The sequence below is a fragment of the Eurytemora carolleeae genome, unplaced genomic scaffold, assembly GCF_000591075.1.
Source record: "Eurytemora carolleeae unplaced genomic scaffold, Eaff_2.0 scaffold1612, whole genome shotgun sequence".
In the NCBI taxonomy this organism is placed as follows: Eukaryota; Metazoa; Arthropoda; class Copepoda; order Calanoida; family Temoridae; genus Eurytemora; species Eurytemora carolleeae.
In genome coordinates, this window is record NW_019397519.1 from 27,687 (window position 1) to 42,927 (window position 15,241).

Here is a 15,241-nt window from a genome sequence, read left to right on the forward strand (position 1 = left end):
ACATTAGTGTGTTAATTTAAAAAATGTTAAGTTTCTGTTCCCCTTTAAACTAGTTCTGCACTAAACCTGCCGATTATGTATAAATACAGTCTAGGAAAGAAATCAGTGGAACAAATACCCATGTCCAGATCCCATCCACCTCTTTTTGTAGAAAAATTCATGACAATTGATTTTAAATGAAAAATATTTGTTTAGGTGGAAGAAAATGTGCCCTGGGGAGAGGATACACTTTTCACTCTGGAATTCAGGTTCAGCTCATTTTTTAAATAGATCTTATGGGGCTTAAATATTCAGGTTCAGCTCATTTTTTAAATAGATCTTATGGGGCTTAAATATTCTTCAAAAAGTCTTTAAATAGTCTTTAAATAGTCTTCAAGTAGTCTTTGAATAGTCCTTAAATATACTTTGAATAGTTCTTAAATAGTCTTTGAATGGTCCTTAAATATACTTTGAATAGTTCTTAAATATTCTTTGAATGGTCCTTAAATAGTCTTCGAATAGTCTTCAAATAGTCTTCAAATAGTCTTCAAATAGTCGTCAAATAGTCTTCAAATAGTCTTCAAATAGTCTTCTAATAGACTTCAAAATAACTTTTAGTCTTCAAATAGCCTTCAAATAATCTTCAAATAATCTGAGTTTTTCTTTAATACTTTTATGATTCTAATATTAAAACCTGAACTTCCAGTTATCATATTCCATCCATACATGTTTTTTCCTTAACTTTATTTTTGAAATGATTTTAAAATCAAATAAGATTTATTGTTGCAGGGAAGAATCCAACAAGTATGCTGTACACACGTGCAATAACATGTACTTAAGCAAGGACGGTACACTGCAGGCTAGCCTATCAAAGGTATGTACAAGTTCTCTGTGTAAAACACTGTAATCTCACTAAACATTGAACGGGAAAGGCTTATTGAATGTGTAGCTTGAAATTAATATACAAATTTATTTTGTGTTCTAAAAGTCGAATTATTTAGATATAAATTTAGTTTTTGCAGAATTTTTGTAATTTAAATATAACTAAAAAGTAAAAACCTCCAAAAATTTCAAATCAAATTTCAAATTCCCCGTGGTACCATAAAAAGGTTGGACCCGATCAGTGTAGTTGTTTTGATTTAATATTTAAATTAACTGAACCCTTTACAGGATTGTCTGTTTGCTTGTGAGTATCATGGTGGGTATATTGCACTACGGGATGAGCAGGGTTTGTACATATCTCCTATTGGATCAAGAGCTGTACTCAAAACAAGATCTAACATGGTCACTAAGGTACATTTCGAAAAATAAAAAAACTCTGTTTTTATTCTTTTCTTTTTGATTAATTTTACCCAAAACATCATTTATTTTCCCCAATTATGCGATGAAAACCGCTTTCAAAATTATTTGCATTTTCCAAATCCAACATAGTGGCAAAATTTAAAAGATTGGTTTCTTTTTTTATTGTTTCTGTAAGCATAAATCTTGAAATCACTTTAATAAAAAGAACATGGATCGTTCATTAGTTCTTGTCAAGCAGTCATGTCTCAACATTATTATTAACAATCGACATACAGACAAAGTATAGGGTTTCCAAATTTTCGTTCAATCTCTTTTGCAAAAATTTCGTTCAGCCAATGAAAATATGAACGAAAAGAAAAATTTTTGCGAAAATGTTCTTTAAACAAATTTTGTGAAATTCGGTCGAAAGTTTCACGAAATTCGTTCGTAACTTTCGCGAAATTCGTTAGAAATATTTGCGAAATTCGTTCGAAACTTTCGCGGAATTCGTTCGAAATTCTTCTTGATGAAAAATGGAAAGATTTCCATTTTAATCGAACGAAAATTTTGCGGAAATGAAAAATTTTGGCGAAAATTAAGTCAAAAATGCATCGAAATTCGGGAAAATTTTGAACAAAAATTAACGAATTTCGTTCGTTCATTTTCGCGAATTTCGTTCAACGAAAATTTCGATGGAAACCCTAACAAAGTACCATGACCTGTAGATACAAAAAAAATGAAAACAGGATTGAGCTCCGCCTCTCAAAATTATATTTTCGGGCCCTTTCTTTTTCACGGAATAAAACAAAAATCTCTATTCTCTGAACAATCTCGAAAAATGTAAGTCGCCATGTTGTTTAGGATGAATTGTTTTCCCTGGAGGATTCCCTGCCACAAGCCAGCTTTGTTGCAGCAGCAAACTCCAGGTATACTCAATACAAGCACTAGAGCACATGTACCAAGGTCGTTTATTGTCCTGTTCTGGGTTGACCGACCTAGGATAAGTCCCCCTTAATGCTATGCTGACCGCTTTGTCAAATTGTTTATGGATGGACACATTTCATTGAATGCTAAATGACGTTTATATAGCAAGTAGAGTAACTAATTTCTTGCCTTAAACAACAATTTTTCAATCCCTATGGCGCTTAAACTGGTTATTTGTTTATTTTTTCAACTATTTGATCCAGCAGAATTTGTCACTAAAATTATCAAAGGTCTTCGACTTTATATTTGTTCAACACGGAGGTTATAGTTTATTTTTTGAAGAACCAATAAAATCTCTTATTGAAAATATCAGATGGAAAACTTCAAAAAGACAATGTCTTTGTAACTTTAACTTAGATGTTATACAGTCGTCGAAGTTTATATCAATACAATAAAGACGATTTTCCATTTCAATTTTATTTCTGTCAAGCTATCAAACAGCAGAAACACTTAACAACTTGAATAATTAACAGGTTCTCTTTACTTTCAAACTTGCAATTTGAAAAATGTTTGTTAGGGATCGAAGTATTATTAATGTAAAGTCGTCTTCTTTGTTTTGATACAATCCCCGACCACTGTATAAAAGACGGAAAATGTCTCCTAACAATGAACTCCTTATCCAGGTTCGTATCTGTAAAACAGGGGGTTGATGTAACAGCGAACCAGGAGGAGATTTCAGATCATGAAACCTTCCAGCTTGAGTTTGAACCTGTCTCAGGCTCATGGTATATCAGAACCATGCAGGTATATAACTAATATTTCACGCGTTTTAAACATGTCAAGGTTTTAGACTTCAACGATGTCATGCCATTCATAAATTGCATGTCATTCATGTCATGCATGTCTTTTCTTTAATTTACTTCATCCTTATTTTATTTTATTCAAGCCGAAGCTGGGCCATAAGAGAATTTATTTACTGTACAAAAATCAATTCTGGAATACACAATGAACTTTGTTTCGGGGGCTAAAAACTGGTTTAGCAATCTGTTTACACACAATCTAATTAGGCTAATGTCGAAACAATATCTAAAGTTTCGACATGAGTGGGTGTGGGGGGGGGGCTAGGCAAAGAGGTCAGTTCGTGTTGGGAGGGATTTATTCTTTTTAACGCAGATCTATTTATAGATATTTTCCTTGTTTGTCCGTTTATTCTTAAAATACTGGGTTCAATTTCATGTTTCGGTTCAAGTCCAGTTCCGGATGCGTTTGTTGACAAACAACCATTATACATTCGTACAGCCCCCCAAATTGTGAATTAAAGAATTCGCTGTGTTCCCTTATGGCCTTACCTTACCTTGATTCAAGTTATTCATTTTATTCAATTCCCTCATGTCATTCATGTCATTCATGTCATTCATTTCATTTCATTCATTTCATTCATTTCATTCATTTCATTCATTTCATTCATTTCATCCATTTCATCCATTTCATCCATTTCATCCATTTCATAAAGATAATGTTTACATTTGGATAATTTCCACATAGGCAAATTGCTTCGGGGAAATTGCCTTTTGGAAAATTATCATTAAAAGTTGTCTTTTGAAAAATTTGGGAAGTTGGAGCATTTGAAAAGTAAAATCTTATTAAACTGTCCTACTACTTCTACTCCGCAGATTTACGGTTTAACAAGTGAACTTAACAAGCTACAGTGAAACCCTTAATAACGAATACATCGAAAGAATTTATCAAATGTCGTCCTGAGAATTTTTTAATAAGTTTTATACTATATTACGTAAATTTCAGTATTTGCGAAAATAAATAAATAGCCATGAATATGCGGGAACAGTTTTAAAGAGTTTCATAGAATCATTTAATTAAAAAACTAAATATCTGCTACATTTCATTAACAGGAAGTGAAGAATACGACATTTGATGAATTCTTTCCATGTATTCGTTATTAAGGGTTTCACTGTATGTAAAACTTTAAACGCGTTATATGTAAATTATATGTTAAGTAAAACTAAAAATTATTTGAAATATTGGTTGGACTAAAAACCCGGAGTTGGGGAGGAATTACACCTCCGACCCATCCGGAGTATGCCATAAGCAATCCGCGTAAAATATGATTTGATTTGATAGATAGATTGTCTTTTTGTTATTATATAGGAACAGAATCAAAATTTATCGATATTTGCTGTGGAAGGAAAGGTGGGAGAAAGAGGTTTACTTATTTTATTATATATGACGAATACCAGTGTATTTATAAGGTTTCAGTAAATTTGTTAAATTCAAAGATTATCTGAGATTAATTGTTTTTATCAAAATCATCAAGACATTTCAGAAATAGCTCATCTCCCATAAAAAATACTCTCTTAAGATTTTTTTCCAACTATTTTTATATTAATTATTTTAAAGAGATTTGTTTTCTTCGGACTGATGGGTCACTGTTTTATTTATTTATTTATTTTATCGATTGATTGATTTTAAAATATTGAATTAAAGAGAATGTAAAGACGTAATTTCAAGTGTGTCTTCATTGATAGATAGGCATGTCATATTCACTACGCGTGCAGTATGGTCCTTTAAACTTATTACGTGAAATGGGTCTGTTTACATTGCACAATTGCTGTGTCTCATGTTCATTCAACTGTTTAAAGTCATAACTTAAGTTTAAAAGTTTACTTCCTATTCCAGAGTTTTCTGGTTACTGTAAATAAAAATCCTAATTTTAACATGTTTAGATAAATATCTTGGAACTAAGAAGTCTGGTCACCTGTACGCTAACTGTGAGAAGATTGAGGACAATGCTAGATTCTTCTTCTATTTAATTAACAGGTTCATTTCAGTCAATAGTATTTTATTTAAAAACACGAAATACGATTAATATTGTAAAATAATGTGTGCCTTGTGTTAGACCTATCCTGGTTCTGAAGAGTGATCAAGGATTTGTCGGATATAAGAGTGGGAGTGTCAAGCTGGAGTGCAACAAGGCCACTTATGAAACTATTCAGGTGGAGAGAGGAGAACTTGGCCTGGTTCATTTCAAGGGTAAGACATTTATTACTTTCAGAAAACTATTTAAAAAAATAAACTTAAAATATTTGTGTTTTCAAAAAAAAGTTTAAATGGAATACATAATTTTTTAAATGTAGTACGTCTATTGATGATACGTGTAGCCTAATTTTGTTTAATTTTATTATATCCCGCATTAAGAATTCACCCCCCGGCCCCCTATGCTATTAAATTGTAACATCTATTGTAGTATTGCTTAGACCCAGCTAGAAAATATTCTGTGTCACGACCTGAACTAATTATGCAAATACAGAATACTTACATTTAGGTCATTTTCTATATGGAAAAATGTTAAATTATATGCACAGAATTCACAATTCACATATATGGATAAACCAAAATTAAAGATAACTAATTTAAAAATAGACTATTCATAAGACTAAGTTTTTCAGGGTAATGGTACCTTTGTGAATTGAATATGATACTGGTCACTGAAAAATACGTTTACAGTCCCTTTAATTATATTCTCCTACGTAGGTCAGAACGGGAAGTACTGGATGGTTCGAGATGGAGGAATATTTGCAGATTCTGATCTTCCACAGGGATTCTACCTAGAGCTTAGAGAACCTACCAGGTACATTCATACGGGATCCGTTTCTTTTTCATCCGGATACGGATCTGAGATCCGCCTTGGAAGAAAGCGGATCCAGTTCTTGAACATTTATCAAATACAGATCATATAACGAATGAAAAATGTAAAAAAAAATTAAACATTTTTACTTCAATTTTTTCTCTTATTTTGCTTATACATTCAGAAATTAATTCATACGTCTTTTGAGGTTTGTCTTTTGGTGGATATTTTCCCCCTTAGATCTGAATCCGTGGATCCGAAACCGGATCCAGGAAGCCAAAATGTTGCGGATCCAGTTGCATCCCAAGCACTGAGTTGCTCGACTTTTTCGTACTTCTTAAAATTTAACCCAAAAATATTTATTAGAATTTAACCCAACAATATTCATTAAAATTTAACGCAACAATATTCATCAAAATTTATCCCAACAATATTCATTAAAATTTAACCCAACAATATTTATTAGAATTTAACGCAACAATATTCATTAAAATTTAATCCAACAATATTCATTATAATTTAACGCAACAATATTCATTAAAATTTAACGCAACAATATTCATTAAAATTTAACCCAACAATTTTCATTAAAATTTAATCCAACAATATTCATTAAAATTTAACCCAACAATATTTATTAGAATTTAACCCAACAATATTCATTAAAATTTAACGCAACAATATTTATTAGAATTTAACCCAACAATATTCATTAAAATTTAACCCAATAATATTCATTAAAATTTAACCCAACAATATTCATTAAAATTTAATGCAACAATATTCATTAAAATTTAACGCAACAATATTCATTAAAATTTAACCCAACAATATTCATTAAAATTTAACCCAATAATATTTATTAGAATTTAACCCAACAATATTCATTAAAATTTAACCCAACAATATTCATTTAAATTTAACCCAATAATATTCATTAAAATTTAACCCAACAATATTTATTAAAATTTAACCCAACAATATTTATTAGAATTTAACCCAACAATATTCATTTAAATTTAACCCAATAATATTCATTACAATTTAATCCAACAGTATTCATTAAAATTTAACCCAAAAATATTCATTGAAATTTAATTCAACAATATATTCATTAATTTTGTTTTTGCATTTGATAATGTCAACAAAATCTTTTTTTCAAGGTTTAACTTTTTTTAGGATGTGCATAAAAACAGCTGGAGGAGAATACATTACATCGAAGAAAAATGGAGGCTTCGCAGCAGAATCGGAGGACGCAGAAATGGCCTCCAGATGGGAATATTAAAAAATATTACCTTCGGATGGGAATTAAAAAAATATCGCCACAAAATGGGAATATTTAAAAATATCGCCTCCAAATGGAAAAATTCTAAAATATCGCCTCGTAATGGAAAAATTTAAAATTATCGCCTCCGGTTGTGATCTTAAAAAAATATCGCCACAATATGGGAATATTTAAAATTATCGCCTCCAAACAGGTATTTTTTATAAATATCCCCTTTTTTATGGGAATTTTTTTTTAATAACGCCGCCAAAATGGAATATTTAAAAATATTGCCTCCAAATTGGAATTCATAAAAATATTGCCAACAAATGAGAATATTTAAAAATTTCGCCTCTAAATGGGATTTTTGAAAAAATGGACGGGCCTCGACTCCAAATAACTTTTGTCCATTATAGGCATTCTTATGTCGTGTCTGCTTTCTATTTCTGCTTAAAAATGGTTATTCGAGGTTTTACTTAATTTACTGAATTCAACGAATGGTGTAAGAACAGTAGTGGTCTCGTTGATTATCGACTAGTCGTATTCAGCAAGTATTTAAATATTGTAATTAATTCTTGTCCTGCCATCTAGTGAACTCATATTGTAACTTGTCTTTTAAACCCCTATAGCATGCATTTTAAAATATTTGTTTACAATATCTCAAACTGGTAAAACTAATGATATTTAATTCAGCTGACTTTATTAAAACTAAATTGCTTTTTGCCAAGCTAAGTATTTTATTGTATTTATATTTATTTTAATTATAGCATTCGTGCAATTTTACACTTTCCTATTAATAATTAAAGCTATATGTACTCATGTTTCTATGTACCATTTATTATTATGTACTATCGAAGCGTATTGTACTTGTAGTATGTATTTATAAGTATTGACAAATTTCCCAAATAAACTTGCATATTCATAAGTTAACAGTAGCACGTTCTTATTAGGGGGATGCACTCAGGGGCGGATACAGGGGGGGAGGGGGTGGACGGCAGGACCTTCGCACCCCCGTGAGATTTCAGAATAGCTCCTCAATAGCACTTAAGGGAACGAAAAATAAGTGCCAAACAGAAAAAATATTTATCTCAAAAAAATCGTCTGCGGCACGTCTTTCTGTTCAAATCAGCATTTTTTTGTTCCGAAAAAACTCCAGCACCCTCCTCACTTAAGTATATTATACCGAAATGAGAATTTGAAGAGGACTGTTATCTTTTCTCATATTCTTGCATATTTGTTGCATGTAATTTGACTTATTTCAGCCCAAAAAATTATCCTTCAATTCCTTCAAATGGATAGATACAAATTCTTGTCATTGATTAATCATAATTTTACAAACAGGACAAGATGTATTGGTCTTGTCACTTTTTATCTGTAACAAGCTTCAAAATTTCTTAAATTCGCTGCGGATTTCATGTTTTTTAAATATCATTGTCCTATATTTTTGAAAGCGTTCTTTGAACTGTTTTAAAGGATAACTCTTAAAACAGGTTTACTCAGCGTTATTTTTTTTTTAATTTATGAGGGTTCTTTCTTTATGTACTTTTTGGAAAGAAATAAAGAAGTTTAAAATTCAAATTTGGATAGTATCAGTAATACTTATATTTCTTTCCACGGTTTATTACAAAAAAAATATATTTCGCAATTACAAAGTGTTTTCGTTGACATTGTAACTCACTTTAAAATGTAGTAATTATTGAGTTTTCTTCTTGTTCAGAATAAGATTGCTGTAAACTCCGGCAGATCAAGAAATAACGCCCGGGCCTTATTTAACGTGACACCGGCCGCCATAATTTGTAATACTCTTTTATTATAATATGTGATTTAAGAGGCGTATTCGGGACACCAGGGGGTTTTAGACCCCACTAATAACTTATAAATAAACTTATAATATGTGATTTAAGAGGCGTATTCGGGACACCAGGGGGTTTTAGGCCCCACCCCCTGGAAATAAAACTTAAGCCTTCCCTGGACCAATTCCTGAATACGCCCCTGTATTATTTAAGCGATTCATTTAAGTCTAAATAATCTTTTTGAAGAAAATGTATCGTTCAAATCAAGATTTTAACAATTGACTTCAGAATTTGTTCTCTTTATGTCTTCCTTTCCGCGTAAGAAATTAAAAAAGTTTAGCGTAAAATTTATGTCACAAAATGCCAGTCTTCCCTAGTCAAGATTAACTACAGAAAACGCACTGTATTTCTGTCTTCTCTACCTCTAGGGGTTAAGCCAGGTCTCTTCAACGCGAGGTTTTACACTTAACTAACTATTCATTGAAACATAAGGTTACAGGTCAAATAGGATGACCGGCGTGACGGGCACCCAACTAGGACATATATAAATATTTACAAGGTTCATGAACGATAAAGTTAATCTTTTATTTGGTTACGAAATGTGCATAAAGTGGTAATAGTTATTAAAAGGAATATAGATAAGGTATCAGGTTTCCCTGATAAAATACTCGGGGATATTTGTTACATTTATAATGTATATAGCGGAAACTTGGCACTGTAAAGCAAATCTGGGAGCTGCTAATGGCGGTCAGGGTTTCCCTCCCTCATACTTTGAGGTAGCTTGTTAACACTTTAAAGTAAACGCTAGAATCATAAATGCTGTACTAATGTACATAAATCACTTACCAGTGTGGAGCCAGAAACAGCTGATAGTATTGTACCAGACAAACACCCGTATGTACTCCAACGATCAGCACGCAACTACGATACATGATCGAGTAAACTACAGTGTGTCACTACCACTAGACTTTTCAATTAGGGTTTCCAATCGAAATTTCGTTGCTCGCAACTGTGCAGAATTGCACGCAAGTTTTCGTATTGCGCGAAATTGCAAGGAAATTACAGGGCCCGTAATTACTCGCAAGTAAACTCCATTTGCGTTGGTATAAAATCAATCTAAATGGGCTGTCGAGGAAATTTTCAGTGTTAACTGTCCGCTTCCATGAAAAGAGGGGCAATGCATGTCAGATTATCAAAGGTATCTCAAACCTTGAACTGATGAATAACGTGGAAAAATTGTCGTTTTTCTATCCTGAAAACTGTTTTATTCCGACCATTTCTTCCATTGTTTAACTGCAGAAGAAATGCTAAAGTCCCTTGACCATGCATGTGAAACCACAATTGAAAATTATCAATTTTCTAAGAAATCATATGGAGATATCATGCAATCATAGGGGCTGGGGAAAGCTTTTAAGTGTACCGTTGTGAATCGGATTTGCTAAAATATAAATGGTGGGTCACTTAAAATTACGTCTGAAGTCTCTTTTAAGAACGACCCAAGTATGGTATTGAATATGCATGGAGGAACGAAGTAAATTATTGTGAAAATAAAATTAAAGGGCTGTTCAAAATTTGTACATAGCCCTGGTTACATCAGTTCCTTATATACCTGTGTTTCATGATGACGCAATCTAAACAGTTTTATTTTTAGACAATTTTGGTTTTGTTTTTTACTCCTTAATAGTATATTTTTGTTATCTCCTGCATGCGTAAAGCTCATCCTATATCAGACTACAGATTATATTTATGCTTTATCTTTATCAACGATCAACATTCCTTCTATTCTAAACAAACTCAAATAATCATAAATATAGAGAAAATTATGAAAGTTATAGCATCAGGTACCTGATTTAATGAACTTAAGCGAGGTCTAGAGACAGTTCAACCACGTTTCTTGAATCGGTGATGCAAGATTTGTCCATGTCCTATGTATATGATACAGGGTATCCCAATAAACATGGGAATAAACTATAGTAGTTTACATTGTTAATGTTTTAACTGTGATACTACTAAATCATATTTGCAAAAAGATCCCGCGTTGAACAAAGACTATTTAGAAGTCGTCATTTAATTCTCATGTTTATTAAGACACCCTGTACTTAATTACTGCAGCACTAGTGTTTGAATCCCACGGTAAGCAGTTCAGCGACCAGGCTAAAATTCATCAAATTCAGTCCCAGAATCTAACTAACCCTCCTTTGAAATTTTATAAATAAATATTTCAAAAAATAAATTTCCTGAATGCTCTGTCGTAAATTCTCTCTTGTTCGTTTCCTCTAATGGTCAACTCAGTCATGATTGGAGCTACATAAAATAAATATGTTGTAAATGTAGCATCAAATGAAAAAGTCTTAAAAAAACTATTTTTTCTCCAATTAAAAAGATTCTTTGTATAATTAAATTAACCTCTTATTTTTGAAGGTACGATAAAAAGCAGAACACATTTTGAAACCCCCAGATTAGGGATATACGATGTTTAATATTGAAAAAAAACACGATATTAATCTCGCTAATTTTATAAGTTTAAGTATAGTTTCACTCAGTGATAAATTATATTGAAGAGTTAAATATCTCATAACACACTCAGATGTACATAACGAACTTTCCTGGAAGAATTACCAGGGGTCCCATGGGGGTTCGTTGTATTCATCACAATATGTTCTACATCTGAGGGGATTATGAGGTAAGAGATTGCCACATATTGTTAATGAATTATTACCTAGAGGAATCATCACACCGGCACCGATTTTCCCACCCTAAAAAGTATTATAAAAAGTATTATAGAGAAAATATAAAATAAGAAAATTAACATGTTTTACCTTGACAGCATACTGCATGACAGAGGATAAAGATTTTCCTTTTCTATATCCAACTATTGGTCCAATCACGCCCATCCCTAGTACCAGACCAACCTAAACAATAGGAGATATATAACATCCCTAGTACCAGACCAACCTAAACAATAGGAGATATATAACATTCCATAGTACCAGACCAACCTAAACAATAGGAGATATATTACATTCCTAGTACCAGACCAACCTAAACAAATAGGAGATATATAACATCCCAAGTACCACACCAACCTAAAGAATATGAGATATATAAAATTCCAAAGTACCAGACCATTCTAAACAACAGGAGATATACAGTGAAACCCTTAATAACGAATACATCAAACGAATTCATCAAATGTCGTATTCTTCACTTTCTGATAATGGAATACTGCAGATATTTAGTTTTTTAACTAAATGATTATAAGGAACTCTTTAAAACTGTTCCCGCATATTCATGGCTATTTATTTATTTTCGCAAATACGGAAATTTACGTAATATAGTATAAAACTCATTGAAAAATTGTCAAGACGACATTTGACAAATTCTTCCGATGTATTCTTTATTAAGGGTTTCACGTTATAACATCCTTAGTACCAGACCAACCTAAACAAATAGGAGATATATAACATCCCAAGTACCACACCAACCTAAACAATAGGAGATATATAACATCCCTAGTACCAGACCAACCTAAGATATATAACATCCCTAGTACCAGGCCAACCTAAGCAATTGGAGATATAACTCCCATTCCTAGTACCAGACCAACCTAAACAATAGGAGATATACAACATCCCAAGTACCACACCAACCTAGAGAATATGAGATATATAAAATTCCAAAGTACCAGACCAACCTAAACAACAGGAGATATATACCATCCCTAGTACCAGACCAACCTAAAAAAATAGGAGATATATAACATCCCAAGTACCAGACCAACCTAAACAATAGGAGATATAACTCCCATCTCTAGTACCAGACCATCCTAAACAATAGGAATTATAACTCCCATCCCTATTACCAGACCAACCTAAACAATAGGAGATATATAACATCCCTAGTACCAGACCAACCTAAACAATAGGAAATATAACTTCCATCCCTATTACCAGACCAACCTAAACAATAGGAAATATTACTTCCATCCTTAGTACCAGACCAACCTAAACCATAGGAAATATTTTATCTATCTACCTGCTTTTTATCTATCTCCTCATTTCTACCTTTTTATATATCTATCAACTTCCCTTCTCATTTATATATTTATTTCTATTTGTATATCTATCAATTTTAATATATTTATCTATTTATGTATTTTTATCAATTTATTTATTTGTCTATTTTTCTTTCTATTTTTCAATCTATGTATATATATATTTTCTATTATTGTGTCGTACTATCTCTCTATCGATCTATCTATCTATTTACTGTTTATATATTTATTTATAACTATATAACCATTTACTTCTAAATCTTAATATCATGGTTTATTTACTAAACTAAGGATTCTGTTGGACAAATAAACATGAAACACAGGAATTGTGCAGTGTACACAGACCCATCTTCTAGTAAAACTATTTGCTTAATAACATCTTCAACTTTAGATAGCATTAGCACGTTGTCTAACTATTCCTCAGTTTTATGAGTCTCACTGTATATATTGTAGAGTGGTCCGTATAGATACCTGAATTCCCTTGTACAGTACATGAGTATGGAGCTCTAGCCTAGGTTGAGGAATATTCTCATACTGTACAGTTCAACAGTACAACATTGAAATGAAAATGGTACGTAAACTGTACAATGTATACACTACACTGTACAAACACAGAAAAGACTAATAGAAATGTATTTTAAGAAGATAACACTAGTTATCTAGTTCTGATATCTTTGTAACCTTATGATATAAACCTTTCTATTGTTAGACTTATTGATCTGGTTAGATTCATAGTTTGAAATATCTAAATTTTTGTTGTGCTCAAAAGATGTGTTTTTTACTTTAAATCGATCAATTTTTGTTTTTTTGAAATAATCAGTTGCAAAATTAGAAAAAATAAGTTGCATAATGTAAAAATACACATCAATCTGCCTCTTTGAGAATGTGTTAAACTGTGATTTTTTTTGACGGATTCAAATTTTTCAATGTTGTTTTCCTCTTCAATCGAAAGCTGCTGGTCTACCAAAAGTCGACCAACCCAAAGCTTTGTCATTTTTTCTAAAATTAAAATGCAATTTTATTACATCAGAGTCAGGCCCGTATCAAAGGGGGGTCACAGGGCTCATGCCCCCCCCCGTATGGGGGGGCACACTTTCTGAAACCAACGAGAAAAAATCAAAAGAAGTAAACGAATGCAACAAAAACAAAGAAAGAAGGAAAAAAGGGGAGAAAATTGGCTAAATTTTATTTTTGACACCATGAGTAAAAATATTTTTTTCTTCAAATTAAAGAAGAATTGACTGCTTCTGAAATGACTTATTTGGGAATTTTTATTTCTTCCCTGTCAATTCCCTGTATTAAAAATAAGTATTGGCAATATCGTGAAGAAAAATTTTCAGTAATACATTTATTTATAGTTAAACTCAAATCTCTACATCTTTTACCTCCAGTTTTTTTTTTGGTTTGTTTTGATGCAAATAGCTTTTCAATAGCAGCGCACTAACGGGAAAGAAAACATAGTAAAAAACAGGCACACCCTCTACAGATATGAAAATAAATGACCATAAGTTTATACAATTATACTAGAAACTTTATTTCTCGTAATCTTGTTTCCAGCAATCATAATCTGCTGTCAATATTTTACAAAGAGTATGTTCACTTATATAACAGCTATCCACACTCTTCTGCAAGCAGCAATATTCTGGCAATATTCTAAAGCATCTATATTATTCTTTACCGCCCGCTTCCCACCCCCGTCCCTTCCTCCCTAAAACTAAAAGCAGAAAACATTATTATCGCCTGAGAACATTTCGCACTTCCCTCTGATTGGTTCCAGGATCCAGCTTACTAGATTTCCATTGGATAGCGGCGTGCCACTACTGAACAGTGAACGTACACTTTAACCCCACATGTATCTTAGACCTAATCTTTCAGTTTTCACACAAAAAATCAATGAAAAATTCTGGTCTTTATCGTCGATAGGAAACTATTATATGTGAATTATCAAAATTTAATGCTTTTAGCCACCTTGGATACTAAACGAACACTGATGCATCTATTCTCGTTTACAAATTCAGCCCAAACCCAGCTGGAAAATTTCTCTCGATCGGAATTCCGATTTCTGACTTGAGGAATTCCGTCGTAGGAATGAAATCGCTCCGATTTTCCATTCCGATCTGTTCCGATCGTACATAAAGCGGAGATCGATAGCGCAAACAGGTCGGATGAACCGATCGGTCTAATGATCGGTAGACCGACACCTGTAGAGAAAAAGGACAAGTTTTATGTGGCAGTTTTGAAACTCCCATGAACGGATGATTTAAAGTCCTCCCCCCCCCTCCCACCCACGGCCAGTTGAATGA

At 32.3% G+C, this 15,241-nt stretch overlaps 2 protein-coding genes across 2 annotated transcripts in view; one reads left to right on the forward strand and one right to left on the reverse strand.

Moving 5' to 3' along the window:
• LOC111714704 (protein singed) overlaps positions 1-7,180 on the forward strand; it is a 29,046-nt gene extending 21,866 nt beyond the window's left edge. Inside the window, exons 11-19 of the mRNA XM_023489854.1 lie at positions 196-248; positions 769-853; positions 1,150-1,272; positions 2,122-2,186; positions 2,868-2,988; positions 4,910-5,019; positions 5,099-5,232; positions 5,734-5,830; positions 7,007-7,180. Of these exons, the coding sequence (XP_023345622.1) occupies positions 196-248; positions 769-853; positions 1,150-1,272; positions 2,122-2,186; positions 2,868-2,988; positions 4,910-5,019; positions 5,099-5,232; positions 5,734-5,830; positions 7,007-7,112 (894 nt within the window). The 3' untranslated portion in view covers positions 7,113-7,180. The remainder of the gene's footprint in view (positions 1-195; positions 249-768; positions 854-1,149; positions 1,273-2,121; positions 2,187-2,867; positions 2,989-4,909; positions 5,020-5,098; positions 5,233-5,733; positions 5,831-7,006) is intronic.
• Positions 7,181-9,679: 2,499 nt separating this feature from the next.
• On the reverse strand, positions 9,680-13,961 carry LOC111714706 (uncharacterized). Its single transcript, XM_023489863.1, has 7 exons — positions 13,876-13,961; positions 13,410-13,472; positions 11,704-11,796; positions 11,604-11,640; positions 11,122-11,188; positions 10,494-10,515; positions 9,680-9,805 (listed from the first exon to the last, which is right to left on the reverse strand). Exons 1-7 carry the CDS (start codon positions 13,930-13,932, stop codon positions 9,695-9,697), a joined length of 450 nt encoding a protein of 149 aa, XP_023345631.1. The 5' UTR covers positions 13,933-13,961; the 3' UTR covers positions 9,680-9,694.
• Positions 13,962-15,241: the final 1,280 nt, after the last annotated feature.